At 37.0% G+C, this 22,521-nt stretch overlaps 1 protein-coding gene across 3 annotated transcripts in view; it reads left to right on the forward strand.

Annotated features, from left to right (window-relative positions):
* Window positions 1-22,521, forward strand: part of kcnh5a (potassium voltage-gated channel, subfamily H (eag-related), member 5a) — a 139,431-nt gene that overhangs the window by 86,574 nt on the left and 30,336 nt on the right. For all 3 annotated transcript variants that reach the window (XM_067417035.1, XM_067417036.1, XM_067417037.1), the window contains 2 exons: window positions 9,133-9,332; window positions 16,327-16,579. In XM_067417035.1, coding sequence (XP_067273136.1) covers window positions 9,133-9,332; window positions 16,327-16,579 — 453 coding nt within the window. The remainder of the gene's footprint in view (window positions 1-9,132; window positions 9,333-16,326; window positions 16,580-22,521) is intronic.

Below are 22,521 nucleotides of genomic sequence, written 5' to 3' on the forward strand. Positions count from 1 at the left end.
TACCCTTCTGAGCTGTAATCTCCAAACTCCTGCCAGGCCAATCACATCGTGTATAGAGTCGGTGGGCGGGGCCATAATGACGACAGCCGAGTTGCGTTTGCGTGCTTCTAGTAAACACAGAAACTTGCGGACGGCGGTCTTTCGAATCAGCTTTGACCACGCTTAAGCTTTTCTCTAAGAAAAGAACGGCACTGAAGTCATTCTTAAAAAGGGAAGATGTGTTTAGAGTTTTGCCAACCGGATACGGCGAATGTTTAATCTGTCAACTATCTCTGTTTCACCTTCGTTGCTCTGGTTGGTGGTAGCGCTAACGTTATCCTATCGTGTGCAGAGGGAGTTTGAAAGACAACCGTTTATCCCGCCCCTCGGATTGAGCTGTCAGTGGTGAGTTTCCAGACCAAACATCTTGATGTGGGTCTGGCTTGTCAGGCTAGTGGTTTCGTTGTGTTGTGCCTTGTTTCCGTTGGGTTGTGGTTTCATTTAGTACGGCTGCACTACTGGGCCACCGTAGTTTTGGTTTCTTATTTAGGTATAATTTCATTAAAAAATATATATATTTCCATATTAATAAAAACATTAAAAGTATAGTTAACCCCAATGTATTTATTTCTGAAGCTACTTTTTGTAATGTCTATTAGATTTCTAACACAATAATGACTTTAAATTATCTTTTGGGAGTCATTTCTCAGCCAAATTTGATGTGCGATTATTTTGAGATGAATTAGATTAATTCATCTTGTCGTTGCTTGACAGCCCTAATATATATATTTATATATATAAAAACAATTGTTTTTTTCCTAGTGGATTGCAGTCTCTCAATACATCGCAAACACTGCACAGACCATGTTTTTCTGTGTGTGAAAGTTTTGGCCAGAGGAGGAATTGAATAGCAAGCTTGACTACACAGTACATTTGAGTTCCTCCGCATACATCTCAGAGCTCACAGGGCCACTTCTCGCGCGTAACAAAATCAAGGCACTGTGGAGCTCTGGGTCTCAGCCCTGCACAATCATCTGTACTTACACGTATTAAGTCATCGCCTTCCTAATCTTGTTAATATGGCTCTGCGTTGCTGCGCTTATTTTTTTATTTGGGATGGGGGGGGTGTTGATGTGTGTTCAACACAATTACTCGTGCTGGGCTTGTGTGGACTCTGCGGGGTTGCATCTCACGACTTTGTGCCACCGGGCAGCACAGCTCACTGGAGCAGCGCATGAGTCAGCCCTGTAAATATTTAATAAGAGCTTGGATATTGAGCAGTGGAGCTATTACAAGGGATTCGCTTTGTAGTGCTGTCATCACTCTTAATATCACTGTCACATCCTAGAGATTGCCACCTCTTCAATGCAGCAATGAATCATTCATTTGATGCTCTGAGTGAAGGTGCTCTGAGGGATCGCTCTGAGACTGAGCTTTTTGCAAAGCTGAGTGTATGAAAGATCCTGATTTGAAGATTTGAATGAATCAAAACCGTTGCTATTAACACCTGGCTGAACAGAGTGATACTGTGACCCAGATGCCTTTGGCAATCACTGTCTAGTGTAGATCCTTTACTGTGCTCATTACTCAAAAAGACAGTAATTGTGATTAAACACTGAACAAAATCATTTATATTATTTTTCTTTCTTTCTGTAAACACCCTTAAAAGAAGATAAATGGACTTGAGCTATTAGATGTTGTTAGGCCAGAAAAATCTAACAATATTAAACGAGGTTCTTGATTATGCACTTTAAGAAAAAATTACTCATTTCAAAGTACCTTAATATAGGGATGTCACGATGTGAATATTTGACTGTATGATTATTGTCTGATAAAAAATATTGTGACGTCATGATTTCTGCAACTATTACAACAATAAAAAAACACAAACATCACAATTTTACTGTACCATTTAAGACATTCAGTTCAAAAGCACATTGCTACTTCCAAACAAAGAAAACAAGTACTTGTATTTAAGTATGTCCATTTGTCTGTATCTGCTGTCTGACACTAAGATGAACCTTTTCAACAAAAAATATGTATACCCTTTTTAAATTTGAATAAAAATATAAATACTTCAACATTATGTAAAAAAAAATTAAACAGAGCCTAAACTGTTAGATTCAATTGCTATTTACTTTCAGATATATTAATTAGCACTGAGTTATTTACATATATTTAAATGGATAGTTCACTAAAAATGTAAGTTCTGTCATCATTTACTTACCCTCAAGTTGTTCTGCTGAACACAAAAGAAGATATTTTGAAGAATGTTTGTAACCAAGCCGATCCAAGCTACCATTGACTACCATTGTAGGGGGAAAATACTAGTCAATCTGCTTTGTTACAAACATTCTTCAAAATATCTTCTTTTGTGTTCAGCAGAACATAGAAACTTATACAGGTTTGGAACAACTTGAGGTTGAGTAAATGATGACAAAATGTTCATTTTTGGTGAATTATCCCTTTAAATTGCACTCAAAACTTTCTGATGATAAACTTTTTTTTCTACCCAAATTCATTGTTGCAAACAATTTTTTATCTCTTTTCAATGGTTTTTAAAGGGACAATATGCATGATTTTAGGATAAAAATGTCCAAAAAACACTAGAACAATGTTAATATTTTGTTGACTTGCATGATCCCAAATGTTTCCAAGAGTATTTTAATCCAGAGAAGTTTTGACCAGGACACAGACCATGTCCATGCGTCACCTATCATTGACATCATATGTTGTTGTTGTTTTTTTTGTGTGTTTTTAAAAAAAATTTATTAGACAGGTGAGCAACTGTTTGGATACATTCATCGACAGAAAACAAATCATTGTTATACAGCTCAACACAGTTAGTCTTATTGTTTAAATCTGGTTTTCTTGATGTACTGCAAGTACCATGTTTTACCATGCCTACACTGGAAAAAATATTCAGGTCTCCAATTGAAAATTTTCTAGTGACTGATCACATCTAAATTTTTTAGTTGGCTAAATTTAATTTCTGTTGATTAAATTGCATCAATCCACAGAAATTCAATTTGGCCAACTGAAAAATTTAGATGTGATCAGTCACTAGAAAGTTTTCAATTGGAGACATGATTTTTTTTTTTTTTTTACAGTGTAATATTGATCTCAATTAGACAAGTGTCTCATAGTAGCTGCTGAGCGAACGTAGAGATTAGCATTATAACTTTCAAACCTTTCAACACACTCAAATAATGTATCTAATATGATAAAACAGCACTGCGTTCGAATGACCAGAAAAGCCAGAAATGGTCGTCTGCACCATAATAAAAGCTCTGCGAGATTCCGGTTGTCATCAAGCTTGAATAAGCGACCTCTAGCAGCTAATGTAATTTTTATTTTTAAAGGTCCCAAGGTTTTTCAACATTAATATGAGTTCCCCTAGCTGAATATTGTCCCCAAGTGGCTAGAAATTTTGATCGGTGTAAACTGAGTTCTGGCATTTGAGAAAATGAGAGCTCAGATGAGCTGATCTTGAATTCTCCTGTTATGACGTCACACCAGGAAAGGTTTCCGTCCCTTCCTCTGCTTTGCCTGCCCAGAGAATTAGAGAATGGATTCAGTTTATCAGTGGATGCCAGCAGCACATGCTTTACCATAAGGATTCGACAGCACCGTCACAAACAGTGAGTAACAGTGTTCATTAATGCCTGATCTGTGATCAGTGATTTCTGTGTGTAGCTAATCATTCAAGTTCACACAGACTTTCTTTCTAAATCATTTAAAACTGTCAGTCCTGCAGCCAGCCTTGATGCATCAGTGAATCAAGCCAGTGACTAAAACCATCAACTTCATGTTGTGTCTGTTAGTAGCATGAAACAAATCTGTTGTTTAAATGATTAAACTGCAGAGTGTTATCAAAGAACACTCTTTGTAATCTTCGGATCTGTCAATCACACGTATATCTGCAGTGCATGATTGTCCAAAGTGCTGTTAAAGCGATAGTTTACCCCAAAAATTAGAATTAGAATTAGATGCAGATAAACATCAAATTTTCATTTTTGGGTGTACTATCCCTTTAAGGTGCAAAAGCACTATCCCTTCCTCTTGCTGTATTTCATGATTCATGTCATGTTTGTTGTGGTGAAAGCATTTTGTGAGAGAAATAACGTTGCAAAGTTTACTCGTGTTTATTCAGAGCTCTCAGATACAAACAAAATAAACTCACGCTCACAGCTCTCAACAACTCTGTACACTTTCTCAGCAATCTTTCTCCAGATCTCCGCCTCTCTCTGTCTGGACCATAGACCGTGAAAAAGATAAAGAACAATTCATTATGTTGACATGAAATTAACAGTTATGGAAATGTAGAAATTAAAGCTAAAGCTCCAATCTGCTCCCAAAAATCCTGAAAAAAGTCTGTTAGTGCCTCAGAGACATCTTCACTCAGAGAAGACGTCGATCTCAGCTGTCAATCATAAGGTCACATCCCCTGTTTTTATAGCATCAGATAAAGAAATAAAACTAAACTTATTTAAAAAACGAACACTTGAAATGATGCCATGGGATCTTTAATTTTTATTTTAGGTATTTTATTTATATAAAAATCTCACAAAACCCTGCAGTTGTTCCATCACAAACCTCTAGGGACTGTGACCCTATGTCTGAAAACCCCTGCATTAGAATATTTTGATGATTCTAATAAACAGTTTTTATTTATTATGGGCCATTTCAGGACATGCATGGACATTTTTAATAGGTGGACCTTCTACATGCACTCAGTAGTTCAAAACTCATCTATCTGAAAACAATAAACGACACAAGGCAAGCTTCCTTCACAGCACATGTATCATTTTACTGTAATTGCAAAGGGCAAGGTTGACTATTTCCTCCTTCTGCATTCAGCGCATTACAAATCCAGTGCAATGGAAAATCCTCTCCAGTCCGGTACCACTCTTTCTTATTCCATCAGCCATCATCAAAAGTGCATCTGCAAGGCCTTTGTTATTCCCATTACCGCCCCATAAAATGGCACCAAATTGGCTATTACCCTGACCTAATGAGAAAATGTCTGCTTCAGGGGAGAAGAGAAGACATTTATGAAAACGATGGTGCCAGAAATGACGATGAGAAATGATGTCTGGCTAACATGCAACCATTCTTTTGACTCCATCAATCAACATTTATTCAACACCCATAGGGATATAATATTTCCTTCTCATGAGGGGACCACCCACTATCATGTCTTCAGTAGATTTGATTAGGCCATGAATGCGAAGTAATGCAGAATTGATGGGGCTTGATGCTCACGGAGAGCTAAAGAGATGGAGTATTAACTCCATGTGCCCACCCCCCAACTGCTCCACAAGCTGTCAACTTGTGTTGAATGGGGAAAAAACAGCTTGTACATTCTGTTAAATATCTTCTGTTCCATGCAAGAAAAACGAAGTTATTATAGTTTTGCATTTTTTATTTAGTTAAAGGGATAGTTCACTCAAAAAAAATGAAAATTCTGTCATCATTTACTCACCATCATTCTAATATGCTTATTTGGTGCTCAAGAAACATTTATTATTACCATGTTGAAAACCATTAATGTTTTTGTGGAAACTGTGATCAGGTTCGAAAGAACAGATTTCTACTGTAACATTACAGATGTTTTTACTGTCATTTTTGATTAATTTAATGAGCACTTGCAAGTTGAAAATATCAATTTCTTTAGAAAAAAAATAATACAGACCTGAAACTTTGAAACAGTAAAACATGCATTTGTTTTCCTAGTAAAGTTTATGTTCCTTATGAGCTGATTTTTCTCTCTCTTTTTTTTTGTTAGCTCTAAATGTAAAATTTTCGCAGCCTGTGCAATGCAGTGCAATTCCCTATTTTGTTAGCTCAGATTCTTGTAGTTCATCATGTTCTTGCATGACCTTTATAATAACAGTGAACACAGCCACTGAAAAAACAATCCTATCAATTAAAGGGTTAGTTCACCCAAAAATGAAATTGATGTCATTAATGACTCGCCCTAATGTCGTTCCACACCCGTAAGATCTCCGTCCATCTTTAGAACACAGTTTAAGACATTTTATATTTAGTCCGACATTGTATCTAAGTCTATTCACACTATACTGCCCATGTCCAGAAAGTGAATAAAAACATCATCAAAGTAGTCCATATGTGACATTAGTTAGTTAATGTGAATCTCTTGAAGCATCGAAAATACATTTTGGTCCAAAAGTAGCAAAAGCTGTGACTTTATTCAGCATTGTCTTCTTTTCAGCGTTTGTTTTCAAACCTCAAATAAAGATTCAAACGGTTATGAATCAGCGGATTGATTCATGATTCGGATCGCCAATGTCGATTCACTGATTCATGACTGTTTGAATCTTTATTTGAGAATTGAAAACAAACACGGAAGAGAAGACAATGCTTAATAAAGTCGTAGTTTTTGTTATTTTTGGACCAAAATGTATTTTCGATGCTTCAAGAGATTACGACATTAGTGTGAGCGATTAATGACATCAATTTCATTTTTGGGTGAACTAACCCTTTAACTGTAAGCTCTGTATAATCCCCGCTTAATTACCAATCAAACACATATTTACATTATGTAAAACTGAATTGCATGTGTGTATAAATTACACTGTCTGTGCTCTGTTGGTTATCATTCAGGTGTGTTTTATAATGTGGGCTGGCACGAATTTGTCTTACACGCACAAGACAAGTTTAAAATATGTCGCTGCTGATGACTCTTTATTGTGCTCGTTCATATTGATTAGACTAGTAAAAACAGGCAGACGACTGTCACATGAATAAATCACTGGCTCAAAATTGATCTGCATCACTGGTATCTTGGCTAAAAATGAATTGCTGCATTATAGTGCAAACACCATTATCATCACTCAGCCTGCGTTCACTCACATGGGCAGTTAATTAATGCTTTGGTTTGCATAGACTATTAATGTTGATCAAGCTCCCGCTGGTCTTTGGAATGCATGTCAAAAGAGGTTGAATGAAAGGATGACTGGTGCACAGACCCCGCTCTGTTCTCTGAATGACTGGGATCTTGTCAATCACTGATGTGATTTAAAGTGCATTACCCACACTTCTCGGTTTCCACTGGAATCTTACCTCTCTGCCGATGCTGATCATCCTTTCTGTCTAAGCCATTTTCCTGTCCACCCTCTGAGAACATACTGGTAACAAAATAACAATAGATTTCAGAAACTATTTTGGTCTGTGTTTCCATGGAAACGCTCGGGTGTAAGTTGGGATAGGATTAGGGGGATATTGCCAGTCTGCTTGCAAATATATATTAGAAAAATAAAAAGCTTCATAGCTGGCTCTTGCTTAGAAGATATTTCTGTGAAGGCTCGAAATTTTCTTTGACATTTGGCATATTTAGTAGCCAATAATAAGTTGTATTACTTTATATTTCTTTATTTAAATAGACATTTTACTTTATATTTTAAGAAATATTGTTATTCACTGGTAATTGCTGATATATACAGTATATTTACACAGACACATACACACACATTCTTACACACACACACACACACACACACACACACATACAAACCCGATTTCAAAAAAGTTGGGACAGTACAAATTGTGAATAAATATAGAATGCAATAATGTGGTAGTTTCACATTTCAATATTTTATTCAGAATACAACATAGATGACATTTAAAATGTTTAAACTGAGAAATTGTATAATTTTAAAGGAAAAATAAGTTGATTTTAAATTTCATGGCATTAAAAATTGGGTCAAGGCCATGTTTACCACTGTGCGGCATCCCCTCTTTCTTTCGTTTCTGCAAATGTCTGGGGACTAAGGAGATAAGTTGCTCAAGTTTAGGAAAAGGAATGTTGTCCCATTCTTGTCTAATACAGGCTTTCTAGTTACTCAACTGTCTTAGGTCTTCTTTGTCGCATCTTCCTCTTTATGATGCGCCAAATGTTTTCTATGGGTGAAAGATCTGGACTGCAGGCTGGACATTACAGTATCCGGATCCATCTTCCACACAGCCATGATGTTGTAATTGATGCAGTATGTGGTCTGGCATTGTCTGGCATGTTGGAAAATGCAAGGTCTTCCCTGAAAGAGGGCCCATGTAAGCTGCCCATGCCAAATGCACTCATGCAACCCCATACCATCAGAGATGCAGGCTTCTGAACTGAGCGCTGATAACAACTTGGGTTGTTCTTGTCCTCTTTAGCCACAGTCCATTTTAAATGAGCCTTGGCCCAGAGAAAACCCCTGCGCTTGTGGATCATGTTTAGATATGGCTTCTTTTTTGACCTATAGAGTTTTAGCTGGCAATGCCTAATGGCACGGTGGATTGTGTTCACCGAAAATGTTATCTGGGTCAGAGCAACTCCAAAACTGCAGCTCTTGTGGGGTGTTCCCGGTCTGCAGTGGTCAGTATCTATCAAAAATGGTCCAAGGAAGGAACAGTGGTGAACTGACGACAGGATCATGGGTGGCCAAGGCTCATTGATGCACATGGGGAGCGAAGGCTGGCCCGTGTGGTCCGATCAAACAGACGAGCTACTGTAGCTCGAATTGCTCAAGGAGTTAATGCTGGTTCAAGGGTCTAATGGAGTCCAAGCCACGACTTTTTTGGCAGCAAAAGCGGGACCAACACAATATTAGGATATTAGGTCATAGTGCTATGCCTGATCGGTGTATATATCTATATTAACACTTTCTGCATTATTATGATAATAGTAATATACTTACTGTTTCTGTGTGGTTTAAGTTGGTTTAAAATTAAATTAAACTTTGTATCCTAAGTTTGTAAAAGCATAAAATTATTGATGAAACATGAATTTTGTGTGAAAATTTGCAAAGAGCTTTAATCCAAAAATATGCATGCATATACAGTTAGTCAATTAAATTATGATTTTCATTTCTCAGTTAGAATCATGTTTTTAACAGTAATGCAGGTTTTACTTTGTGATAGGTAAGATATAATACATTGATTTTAAAACACAGAGAAAGTCCAAATTGTGCCTGATCTCCATTTCACACACTAGCATCAATTTAAAACTCTCCTCGACCAGCAATTGACCACCCCCATTTCTTTTCAGATACTTGTAGACACTCTGACTTGAGTCTAGCCTTTGATTTTTATATATAGGAGCTTTCTAAAGTGCCCTGTAGTTCATTCTCTCCCCTTTCTGATTTGCAGCTCTTCTGTACGCCACTATCTTTGGAAACGTGACCACCATCTTTCAGCAGATGTACACAAACACCAATCGCTACCATGAGATGCTGAACAATGTGAGAGACTTCCTGAAGCTCTATCAGGTGCCTAAAGGACTGAGCGAGAGAGTTATGGACTACATTGTGTCCACATGGGCCATGACCAAAGGCATAGACACAGAGAAGGTGGGTAAACCTGTTCCTCTTTCTGATGCTCTAAACACATACTTTGTGCAGAGATCTAAATGTAGGGTAAAAAGTGTAGAAAAGCTAAATTTTTCTGCTACACAGAAAAGCCTTTAGGGAAATGTGTTATTTTTAAAAAAATCAGTAGCATCTTTTCATTTTGTGGTCTTTTCATTCATTTTTTATTACTTTATGTTGAACCAATATGTATAAAGCTAAACAAAGCATTGCAGAGAAACAGCCTCAGAGTCATTTTGGTATCATGCCTCAGCTTTGTTGTGGCGGTATATAAAAAAGGTTTTGCCTATCTATGCAAAATACATAACTTTTTGTCTGCACAGTCTGAAGATATGATATGATTTGATTTTGGGTAAAATCGGACAAACTAAAGGAAGAATTTATAAAAGTAGGTTTTAACTCTCTCTCTCCTACAACTAAACAAGGAACTGTCCCTTATTTGTGAGAAAATGCTTCCCTGCCAAACACAAAATGTTCCAGGTCTTAACTGTTAGAGGCTAGGGGGCGCTATTTTGCATCTTCTGAATAAGTACAGAATCTCCTGATCAAAACGCAGATGAGGAAGACACCCAAAAACAGGCGATCGTATGTAAGCAGATGCATATGTAAAATAACGTGATCATCATTATTAAACATCATGTAACCCAAAACTGTCTAATGTTACAGAATGAAATGGCAACCCTGGGCAAGCTACAGGACTGTGCAAGCATTAGGGGTGTTGATGGATTCAATCTACTCATCTGTGTTTGATTATCGTGCTGAATCTGATCTGGATGTATTCTTTGACAAAAATGTGATTTTCTCTGCTTTTAGTTCAAAATGTTGCTTTTTCTTTATGAAACTTACCCATATTCAAGTGTTGATATAAAAGGAATGCATGAAGTTAGAATTAAACATTCTTCTTTTTTTAAAGCAGAGGGTCTATTCTTTATTTTGATATATTGTGATATATGAAAATATTCACATATAAAAATATGTGAAAATATTTATTTTGATATATTGATGTGGGGCGGCAGTGGCTCAGTGGTTCATGTAGGTAGTCTACAAACCAGAAGGTTGGTGGTTCAATCCCCGGTTCCACCTGACCAAGACACCCATGTCCATGAGCAAGACACCTAACCCCAACTGCTCCCGACGAGCTGGATGGCGCCTTACATGGCTGACATCGTCTTCGGTGTATGAATGGGTGAATGTGAGGCAAAATGTAAAGCGCTTTGGATAGCCATAGGGTCTGTTAAAAAGCACTATATAAAATGCAGTCCATATAAATGCAGTCCATATAAATATTATAGACATTACATTTCTGTGAAAATGATCAAAAACCCTGGTGGTGGCTGGAAACTTTTTTTAAAAACAAAATCAAAATGGCGGACAGGAAGTTAACTGGTATCTATGTTCTCGGCCTGACCCAATATCTTCTGTTAAGATCATTAAAATAGGCTAATTTAATCAAAAGTTATTAGCAGTTTTAGAAATTTCATTATAACTTTTGACTACAAGGTGTCGCTATCTCAAACTTTTTGAGTACCTTCAAGGCATGGTGCCGATATTCGTAACAATATGCCAGTGCGTACGTAAAATATTAGCCTGGATGCCAGCCGAACTCAGCCCCGCCCACAAAATTTTTAGGTCGGGCAGTTCGGTCTGGCCTTGCTCCATAGAGGAGTGATTATCTCCGAACAGAAACTGTTCGGACCAATGAAATCATCAGGACGGGCTTTAGACGATGACGGACAAATGATCAACAGTAACGTAATCATGCACGTCATCAAAGGCGCTCGGATTATATTTGTTCAATCCTAAACGGAGAGCTTGTTTGTATATGCATTCACCTTCACAATTTCTCTCAGTAATGATGATCATGTTGGTTAAATACTCTGTGTATCAATAAATTATGTAATTTTTTTACAACACCGGCAAAGATCGTGTATTCCAGCCTGATTTCAGTGCACGTGCTGACAGGGATGCCAAGTTTTTACAACAAAACCCGCCAACTACTTGCCCTAAACAATAGTTTCTCGGGGGGTTCTCCGGGGGAAAAATGGCGTTTGGGGGGTAAAATGTGTGTTATTTTGGCAAGGTTGCCTGCTAAAATTCGCACTCATGGGTCTATATATCACCTGATTGTCGCTTCAACCCACGGACATAGAAAACAAAAACGTGAACTTGGCACCACCATGGACAACACAGTGCAGTTGAGCTCTGTTAACATTTGACAACTAGCGTAATGCGTCGCTTCGTTGCTCTGATTGGTTGTAGGTCTATCCAATTGATGTCTTTCCTGGTTCGGTTGAAACACGCCCCATAATCACAGCCCAATGGAGCAGATTCAGACTCATATTCTGACTAGAATTGAGTATGACCACGTCAGGCTAGTAAAATATAGCATTTTACAACAAAATTCAAAATGGCCAATATGGGAAAATTGGGTATTGTTTGTCTCGGCGTGCAGCACCAAATATAAAGAGACCAGTTTCGTGATTTTTAGCCAAAGGTTTAGAAGCAAAAATAGCTAAAGTGTTGCAAAGATATAGCCTCACATCCATTTTGCCGTGCTTTTTTTTCGAAATCGTTTGCGTGCTAATCAAGAACGGTTCGACGAATCAACTTGAATTTGAACTTTTTTCAGCATGGTCTGAGGATGATCTGGTTGGTTTTTCGGAAGAAAAAAAAATGGCAAAAAACCTTTACGACGGAAAATGAAAAGGATCTTGTGCCAAGGAATCTGAAAAAAAGTTCAAACGGTATTACCACAAATGTTCATTAAACTTTGGACAGTTGGTGGCACTAGGGATTGAACTAGAGACGCCAAATTTGTTATGGCCATAGTTCAGACGGTCCTCTATCTGTGTGTCAAATTTCATAACTTTCCTGCAAGTGTTTCTATGAGCTGCCATAGAATTCCAGAGTGGGAGAAGAATAAGAACGCCAACAGATAAAATAGGTGCCTACACTCCTTCGGTGCTTGGCCCCTAATGAAAGGCATTGTTTATTTACTTTTTCTTTATTCTTTATGGTGGTAACATACATAATGGCTCATGAGCAGATCTCTATCAACACTTCCAATTCTGAACTAAAGAGAAATGCTTTACATTCTTTTTTATGATAGATGCTAGCATTCTGTCAGAAACATTAAACAAATAAATATTTTTTCATGTAAGTGTCTCTCCATCAAGACCCCCCTTTTTATTCCATTCTAGAAGAAAAATGGGAAATTGCATTATATCCCAGGAGACATCAACCCTCGGGGATTTAAGTAAATCTATTCAACCCCTGGCTCAAATTTAGACTTATAAAGGATTCTCCTAACTGGTTTTAATGCAGCATGTGGTGAGAAATCCTCTCCATTTATTGACATATGGCAATGGTCATAATTGAACACAGAATAGGCCTGACCAGAAAGATCCTGTACAAGTGTTCTGAGGAAGTATAATTGGTTTCGGCAGACTTTTAATTGCATTCTGGACTGGTGAAGTAAAGTGTATTAGATCCATGCACTGAGCACCCTTCATGTGCTTCTGCCTTTAATAGAAATATTAGCTTATGAAGCGTCTAGTACATGCCACATTATTTGGACACTTAAAGATGCAATATTAATGCTGTAACCCCACATCGTATATAAGCAGACATGCTTACGCACACGTCTCATAAAATTAAAATTAATACAGATATAAAGACAGCAACAAAAAAAGGTTTTTAATGAATCCACTCCTTTTAGAGTTACTGTCAAATCCACTCAAACATACACGGTATATGTGGTGCTAATGTTGGAAAAGACAAACAAGTGTGTGTGTGTGTGTGTGTGTGTGTGTGTGTGTGTGTGTGTGTGTGTGTGTGTGTGTGTGTGTGTGTGTGTGTGTGTGTGTGTGTGTGTGTGTGTGTGTGTGTGTGTGTGTGTGTGTGTGTGTGTGTGTGTGTGTGTGTGTGTGTGTGTGTGTGTGTGTGTGTGTGTGTGTGTGTGTGTGTGTGTGTATATGAGTGCCTGTATTTGGCCTGTAAATATTTTTTATTTATAAAAAAATATGATTGTCTCAGTGTTGATTAACTGACTGAAACAGTTATTATCATCTTTTATTATTCATAAAAATTCATTGTTAATCAATTGTGTTAAAGGCAGCTAATCTTAGTACGTTGATAGCATTACAGTATACACATTCTGGATCTTTTTTTGTAATAAGTTCTTGAGCTCAGTGTTAATTTAGCTCTCACTGTATACAGCACACAAGTGAAATATTCAGAAACTGACATTTCCAAATACCACCAGCAACTGAACATGTTCCTGTTTGACTACTTTTTTCTTTCTAGCCTAAGTAATGAAGTGCAGCAAGGCAAATAAACTCTCTGCTTACCAATGCAAATCTTTGCTGTAGCCGATTATTTTAATAACTGGCTTATTCCATTTTTCACATTCCATTTTTTTAAAAGGGTTAGTTCACCCAAAAATGAAATTGATGTCATTAATGACTCACCCTAATGTCGTTACACACTCGTTAGACCTCATCGGAACACAGTTTAAGATATTTTAGATTTAGTCCCAGAGCATATGCAAACACGTGATCCAAACTGCTGAAATCACGTGACATTGGCGATCTGAATCATTGATCGATTCACTGATTCATAACCGTTTGAATCTTTATTTGAGATCTGAAAACAAACAAGGAAGTGAAGACAATGCTGAATAAAGTCACAGTTTTTGTGATTTTTGGACCAAAATGTATTTTCGATGCTTCAAGAGATTCTAATCAACCAACTGATGTCACATATGGACTACTTTGATGATGTTTTTATTCCCTTTCTCGACATGGAGAGTAAAGTGGGCATAGTCTGCATACGCTTTTGGACTAAATCTAAAATATCTTAAACTGTGTTCTGAAGATGAACGGAGGTCTTACGGGTGTGGAACGACATTAGGGCGAGTCATTAATGACATCAATTTCATTTTTGGCTGAACTAACCCTTTAAATTTACTTATCAGTATTAATTAATTCATTCATTTATTTATTTTCATTCATTCATATTTTATATACTCTTTTATATTTTATCTTTATAATATTTTATATTATATGTATATTATTTATATATTTTTGTTTTGTACAAGTAGCCATGTAATAAGTGGAATAATGTGCAATCAGCTGTTCATGAATGTAGCATAAACCCTAAGAGAGGATCAGGAACCAAATATGAAGCAAAGAGCTCTGGTATCAGTACGAAGGGGTTATTTTATTCCTGATGTATACTTCACTTTTTCCTTATGATCGTAGCAAAAATATATTTAATATACAGTTGCAGGTCAAAAATACAGGTCCTTCTCAAAAATTAGCATATTGTGATAAAGTTCATTATTTTCCATAATGTAACAATAAAAATTAAACTTTCATATATTTTAGATTCATTGCACACCAACTGAAATATTTCAGGTATTTTATTGTTTTAATACTGATGATTTTGGCATACAGGATACAGCTCATGAAAACCCAAAATCTCAAAAAATTAGCATATTTCATCTGACCAATAAAAGAAAAGTGTTTTTAATGCAAAAAAAATCAAACTTCCAACAATTATGTTCAGTTATGCACTCAATACTTGGTCGGGAATCCTTTTGCAGAAATGACTGCTTCAATGCGGCGTGGCATGGAGGCGATCAGCCTGTGGCACTGCTGAGGTGTTATGGAGGCCCAGGATGATTCGATAGCGGCCTTAAGCTCATCCAGAGTGTTGGGTCTTCCGTCTCTCAACTTTCTCTTCACAATATCCCACAGATTCTCTATGGGGTTCAGGTCAGGAGAGTTGGCAGGCCAATTGAGCACAGTAATACCATGGTCAGTAAACCATTTACCAGTGGTTTTGGCACTGTGAGCAGGTGCCAGGTCGTGCTGAAAAACCAAATCTTCATCTCCATAAAGCTTTTCAGCAGATGGAAGCATGAAGTGCTCCAAAATCTCCTGATAGCTAGCTGCATTGACCCTGCCCTTGATAAAACACAGTGGACCAACACCAGCAGCTGACATGGCACCCCAGACCATCACTGACTGTGGGTACTTGACACTGGACTTCAGGCATTTTGGCATTTCCTTCTCCTCAGTCTTCCTCCAGACTCTGGCACCTTGATTTCCGAATGACATGCAAAATTTGCTTTCATCCGAAAAAAGTACTTTGGACCACTGAGCAACAGTCCAGTGCTGCTTCTCTGTAGCCCAAAGTGGCTTGACCTGGGGAATGCGGCACCTGTAGCCCATTTCCTGCACACGCCTGTGCACGGTGGCTCTGGATGTTTCTACTCCAGACTCAGTCCAATGCTTCCACAGGTCCCCCAAGGTCTGGAATCGGACCTTCTCCACAATCTTCCTCGGGGTCCGGTCACCTCTTCTCGTTGTGCAGCGTTTTTTGCCACACTTTTTCCTTCCCACAGACTTCCCACTGAGGTGCCTTGATACAACACTCTGGGAACAGCCTATTCGTTCAGAAATTTCTTTCTGTGTCTTACCCTCTCGCTTGAGGGTGTCAATGATGGCCTTCTGGACAGCAGTCAGGTCGGCAGTCTTACCCATGATTGCGATTTTGAGTAATGAACCAGGCTGGGAGTTTTTAAAAACCTCAGGAATCTTTTGCAGGTGTTTAGAGTTAATTAGTTGATTCAGATGATTAGGTTAATAGCTCGTTTAGAGAACCTTTTCAGGATATGATAATTTTTTGAGATAGGAATTTTGGGTTTTCATGAGCTGTATGCCAAAATCATCAGTATTAAAACAATAAAAGACCTGAAATATTTCAGTTGGTGTGCAATGAATCTAAAATATATGAAAGTTTATTTTTTATCATTACATTATGGAAAATAATGAACTTTATCACAATATGCTAATTGTTTGAGAAGGACCTGTAGAACAAATCTCAGCTATTAACAAGAAGAGATGAATTGTGTACAGTACATACATTTGAGGGAATGTGTCATTAAGAGGTTTCCTTGCTTTCTTGTTAGGTTCTGTCCATCTGTCCTAAAGACATGCGTGCAGACATCTGTGTGCACCTGAACCGCCAGGTTTTCAACGAGCACCCTGCCTTCCGGCTGGCCAGTGACGGCTGTCTGCGCTCTTTGGCGGTAGAGTTCCAGACCACACACTGCGCTCCAGGAGATCTCATCTTCCACGCGGGGGAGAGTGTGGATACTCTTTGCTTCGTGGTGTCTGGATCGCTGGAGGTCATTCAAGATGATGAGGTTATTGCCATTTTAGGTGAGCTAAAATCATTCTTTCCACTCTGGAAATAAAAACAACAATTCAAGGGAGACCTCAGGGGTTAGTTGTCACATTGGGGAGTTGTCACATGGGCTATTTCTGCGGTACTATAATCCAATTACACTCTTAAAAATAAAGGTTATTTATTGGCATTGAAGAACCCATGAAGAACTTTTAACATCCTTCGAACATTTTCATTGCTCCAAAGTTTTTTTTATATAGTGGAATAAGTTTCTTGAGGTTATAAAATAAAATTATAAAAGATCAAATTGTCAGGTTACACTTTATTTAAAGGTGACATTTTTACAGTGTAATTATACATTTAAGTAGTGAGTAATATTAATTAACAACATGTACTTACTATAGGGTTAGGTTTGGTTGAGGGTTAGTTGCAAGTAATTATGCATAATTAACTGTTGTTACTATGGTAAGTACATGTAACATATGTAACAAGGACACTGTAAAATAAAGTGTTACCAATCTTCCTTTTGTCTTCTTCTATGGCATCACTGTGAAATCATCTTTTTGGAACCTTTATTTTTAAGAGCGTACATTGGTCAGTAAAATGTAGGTGTCACGTTTAGTTAGTATTCATTTCTTTTTCAAAGGCTTTAAGTTTGTTTCTCTGGCTTAAGTTACCCGTTTCCTTTGTTCTAGTTTTCTGCCACTATCAGTTGTCATGGATACTCATTTAACGAACACACCTGTTTGTAATTTCAGGGCTCGACATTAAGCATGTTCATTTGCTTTTCCTTCGGGCAAGTAAATCGGTCATTCACTTGTGAGAGTAAAAAAATTGCTTGTTCGGAAATAAGTTTTATTTAATTTAATTTTTGTGTGTGTGAGGTGGTGAGTTGTAAATATAATTTATTCTGAAGCAATATTCTCACCAGTGTTCAATCAGCTTTGGCATATTTTATATCTGCATATTTGTGATATTTTTACCTTTTTATAAAGGGCATTTTCCCCCTAATCTTATTAAATATAGGCTAAGCTTTAGGTTTCATATTATATTCTTAAATTTGATCTATACATTAAATTAGAATAAGACACTATATGTCTGTTACCAATCAAATTAAATAATTTACATTGAACAATTACAACTGCATTTAATGTTAAGAGATTTGTATTTTTTAATAAACAAATAAATGTTGAAAGTATGTTTAAACATCAAACTAAACCACCAGTAGGTGGCAGCAGATGAGTCTTAATCAGTGAATCATTGAGTCGAATGAGGCAGTCGTTTACGAACAAGTCAATGAATCTTTGATTCGACCGATTAATTAAAACACTGAATCATTTAGTAACACACTGTTACTGTGAGAAGCGTTATGGTTCTGCTGTTTGAAACTATTTTCATTGCTGAAATAGAACAGAAACAGTCAATATTGCATCTAAAATGTAAGTGACTTACTTATGTTAATGAATTGTTTATGGAACTGTCATGAAATCAGTGTCATTTTCAGTCGTGATGGTATTCAGGAAAACAGCACACTTTGCTGTGTGATGTTGTTTAACTATATCATGTTATAAATATAAAAACTTCACATTGTGAATGTTTACCGCAGTTTCTCTGTGAAATGAGCAGCGCTCATTTGTGATTTCTCCTCGAAAGGCTGCACGAGCATCAACAGCGACACCATGTTATTGTCAGTCATGGGCGTAGGTTTAGGGGGGGACGCTAGGTACTAGTCCCAATCAATATTTTAAGATGGCAAAATTGTCCCCACCAATATTTTAGCAAACTCCTTCGTGCTGCTATATGGATCGATTCCGTATCTTCCCGTATTTACAAGCAAAATGACGCGTCCCGCCGTATCAAACCAATACGGGACGCGATGCACAAGATTGGGTTTTAGCGGCTTTGCTGCCATAGCGACGGAGTCTCGAGAACATGCGCTGTAAACTTGCGCGCTTTTTTAAAAACATGTCGAGCTCGCGTCCACCGTTTAAACGCAAGAGGATTTCCAGATATAGGGCTGAATAGAAAAAAAGGTATCAGTGAGTCTGTCCAGTAACTTACGATGAACCTAGGAAAAACTGCAACCTTTGCAGAGAAGCATTTCAGTGTCTCAGACTGTCTGACTGAAAGCAGCAGCGATGATGACGGACACATCCGTGCTTCTAGGTAGGCCATTTAATGGATAATATATTAATATAATATTCCATACATTATCAAAGCTTGGCAGACTTATTTTTCTAGACATTAGACCGGTTAATTAATAGATTATAGCCTAATTTATGTTATTAATTTATAATTTAGCTATAGGCTATATTAATAATAAATAATCCTGTCATATAAAGTTTGACATTTAACAAATATTTTGATAAAAATGTGACAAATAATTGCATAATAATATAGTCATAATAGTAAATTAATAAAGAAAATTTAATTTAATGTTTGAATTTCAGAACATTTTTTTTCAGTAAAGTGGTTACTGGTTCAAAATGACTGCTTAAAGAGACAGTGCACCCAAAAATGAAAAATCTGTCAATTTCCTTTTTAAACCTGTATACATTTCTTTGTTATGTTGAATTCCTACCATGGAAGTAAATGGTGCCCCCAAAGCAGCCTGGTTACAAACTTCCTTTAAAATATCTTTTTTTTGTGTTCAGCAGAACAAAGAAACTCATACAGGTTTGGAACATCATGAGGGCGAGTAAATGATGACAGGATTTTTATTCTTGGGTGAGCCATCCCTTTAACCTCTTAACCCTCGCCCTGTGCTGAGAAATAAATAAAAAAATGACATACCCCAAATAAAAATGTCTGCAGCTCTTAAACCCTATGGTCTATATCCATAAATGTGGTCTTATTTTAAACTAGACACTTTAAATTATGTTACCCAAAAGTCATAATAACTCAAATAGTATAGGGACAGATTAAAACAAGGGGAAATATGCATGTAAGTGACTCACGTTTTTATTTTTTTATTATTCCCTTATGGAAAAAAATATTAGATTTTAATTTTTATGCCCTGAAAATAACCTAAATATAAAACTGAATGTCTGATCATGCTTTGATTAAAATTTGAGGACGATTCTCTCAAAAATGTAGCTTCTGTAAGCTTTTATGTCAAAAAAGACTGGGCGTCCTTTCAATAAAGTCCAATTATATTAGAACATTTGTGTAATAGTAAAGAGTAGTTTTTATTCAAATAAATTTTCAATAAACTGCTAATTATAATGCATTTGCAGTCCCTGATAACTAAAACAACTATTTACAGAATCTACAAGTGTAAAAAAAACTCATTTAGTTGATAAAAACAGTCTCTTATTTAGTCTGCGCGTTGTGTGTAAGTATGTGTGCTTACACTGGCAGGCGCTGGATACGATGAATGAAAACTGTGGAGACGACGGTAAGTAACAGCTAAGTAAGCATGAGGTATTCACCAATGCTTCTTACGACATCTCTTACAGAAACTACGCAAAATATTGTCTTTTGATTCGTTACTACATCCATCAATCAAATCTATGCTGGCTATGCATTGGCTAGGCATTGACTGGCTTATCCAACAAAGGACCGGCGAGTTTGACTGACAGATGTATCACCCAGTGACGCGCTCCCTTTCTATTTATGTGTCCTAGTCAGCTTTTGATTGAAGGAGAGAGACCTGGGAGGGTTTAATATAACCGGAACAGTCCACAGTACAGGGGAGATTGTCAAAATAAGGCTTACAATCGCTATTTCATTGAAAATGGACATGATTGATTACTCTTAACACAAAACGCTTATGCAAACAACGGAGGATTTTTAGTTTTTTCCCCTTATTTTTTCGTTGTTTTGGATTAAAAGTGGGATGCATTTTGAAGAGTGGACTCTTACACAGACATGTATGCTGTTGTTTTGTGGATTCGTCCGATCTGATCTGAACGTCAGGAGATGAAAGATGAGTACCGCGTTCATTATGCTAATGTTTAAATAGCCACTGCTTTAGCATTTAATTTAACCCTTTCCTCTCTGGTGTATTTATTGCAAAAACGAGTTCAGAACATGAATCTTGAGTGTTTTAGCTTTCAAATGATGCATAGTTTGTGATAGTTGATTGAACAGTTTGTATAAAACAAAAGTAATTATAAGTAGAGACACGCCCACTTGCGTCAGACGCCCCGCCCACGATCCGGTGCGGATTAAGAAGTTAAAGTGCACCAATATAGGCTATTAAAGAGTTCTTTAGAAATAAATAAAATAATCAAATGTAAAATAATATAAAATGTGTTCTGTTGCAAGTTTGCATAGGCCTACTTGATTCCATGTTTATTGTTCAGCTGTTGTCATTGTTTAATTGTCACTCTTATCACTACTATCACTCTTTAAATGCCAAGTTCATAAATGATTTTCAAAAACTGATTCAAAACTGGTTTGGAAAAAAAAACTTACAAACAAAATAACTTATTTTCAATATAAAAAGTGATTGTGCATGATTATATAGCATTATGGCTTTAAAATAAAAAAATGTGGTTATAATGGAAGTCAATGGGGCAAAAACAGCCACGAACAGTAAATGAGGGAGAAACAAAAACTGATCCTGTACAAAAACTAACAATGCATAAAATCTAAAGTTGTTACTAATCTTTGACATGCTCAATAATGTGATAAGAGGTAAAAAAAAAAAAAAAAATCCAGTCCACAATCATTTTTTTATATTGAAAATAAGTAATTTTGTGTGCATGTTGTGTTTTTTTTCCAAATCAGTTTTGAAAATCATTTATGAACTTGACAATTAAAGAGTATTTTGTCTTTTATTATTATTATGGTACTGGATTGGGCTGAAAAGCCTCATAAATTAATAATCGTTCATTCCCAAACTATGGTGCATTTCCATACTCAGTAATAAATAATAGACTATATAATCTGGGCAAACCTGGTGGGATGTCCCCACCAAAGCTGAGACCAAACCTACGCCCTTGTTGTCAGTTAATTATATATTATTGTCCACTATCGATCGCCACATACACTAAATGAATGCAGAATCATTCTTGCATTTTTGGTGATTCGCTGGTTATTTTTTTGTTATTGGCTTTCTAATCAGGCATGTCCGTCGGGCAAGTAAAATTCTCTTTCACTTCAAAAAGTTTTACCCTCTTAACCCTTCAAAAATTCAACTTGTCCCAGACAAGCGTTAATGTTGAGCCCTAAAAATTTAGTTTGTCACCTTGTGTATTTAAGTTTCTTCTATTTCTCACAGTCATGGTCTGGACAAACCCAGAAATTGGGTTGTTTGAATGGGTCCATTTACTGGGTTCAAACAACCCAATTTTTGGGTTTGCCCATTTTCAACCTTGGGTTGTTTTTAACCCAGCATTTATTAGAGTGTATTGTTTTGCTAGTGTTCATTGTTAGTGTAGTTCCTGAGTTTCCATTATGTTAATAACTCAAGTTATATTTGAGTCTACTTCGCCCACCTTATTCATCCCTTCTTATTTTCTGGTGCGGTATTCATATGTGACAGAATACCGAACCAGAAAAAAAGAAGGGTTTTGCAGCCAAGTTCAGTGAATTAGCCCGTGAGGACCTCTCTGTTGTGAAGTACTTCTCCCGCTTTTGTCAACTGGCTGTAAAAACTAACTTTAATGATGAGGCATTAAAGTCTCTGTATTGGACAGGGGCTAACTATTTTAGCCCCCTGGAATTACAGAACATGGAGAAAGGAACCCAGAGAGAGGGAAACCTTTGATGTCTATAGTGTGCTTACCCACAGCTGATGCCATCGTTAACTGGATTATGGCCACTGTAGAGCCCAAGTACTCACCAACAGCAGGAAAGGAGCCTGAACCCAACACAGAGATGGACACTGCGCTGACACTTATCACGGACACAGAGCCTATGCCAATGCCTGCAAGGAACTGAAAACATGCAGCCACGTATACCCTGGAACCAAAAGACATGGTGTCTTGTAAAAAAGCACTGTCCAAATCTTTGATTTTTGGAAAAACTT

Source organism: Pseudorasbora parva, chromosome 15, assembly GCF_024679245.1.
Source record: "Pseudorasbora parva isolate DD20220531a chromosome 15, ASM2467924v1, whole genome shotgun sequence".
Classification (NCBI taxonomy): Eukaryota; Metazoa; Chordata; class Actinopteri; order Cypriniformes; family Gobionidae; genus Pseudorasbora; species Pseudorasbora parva.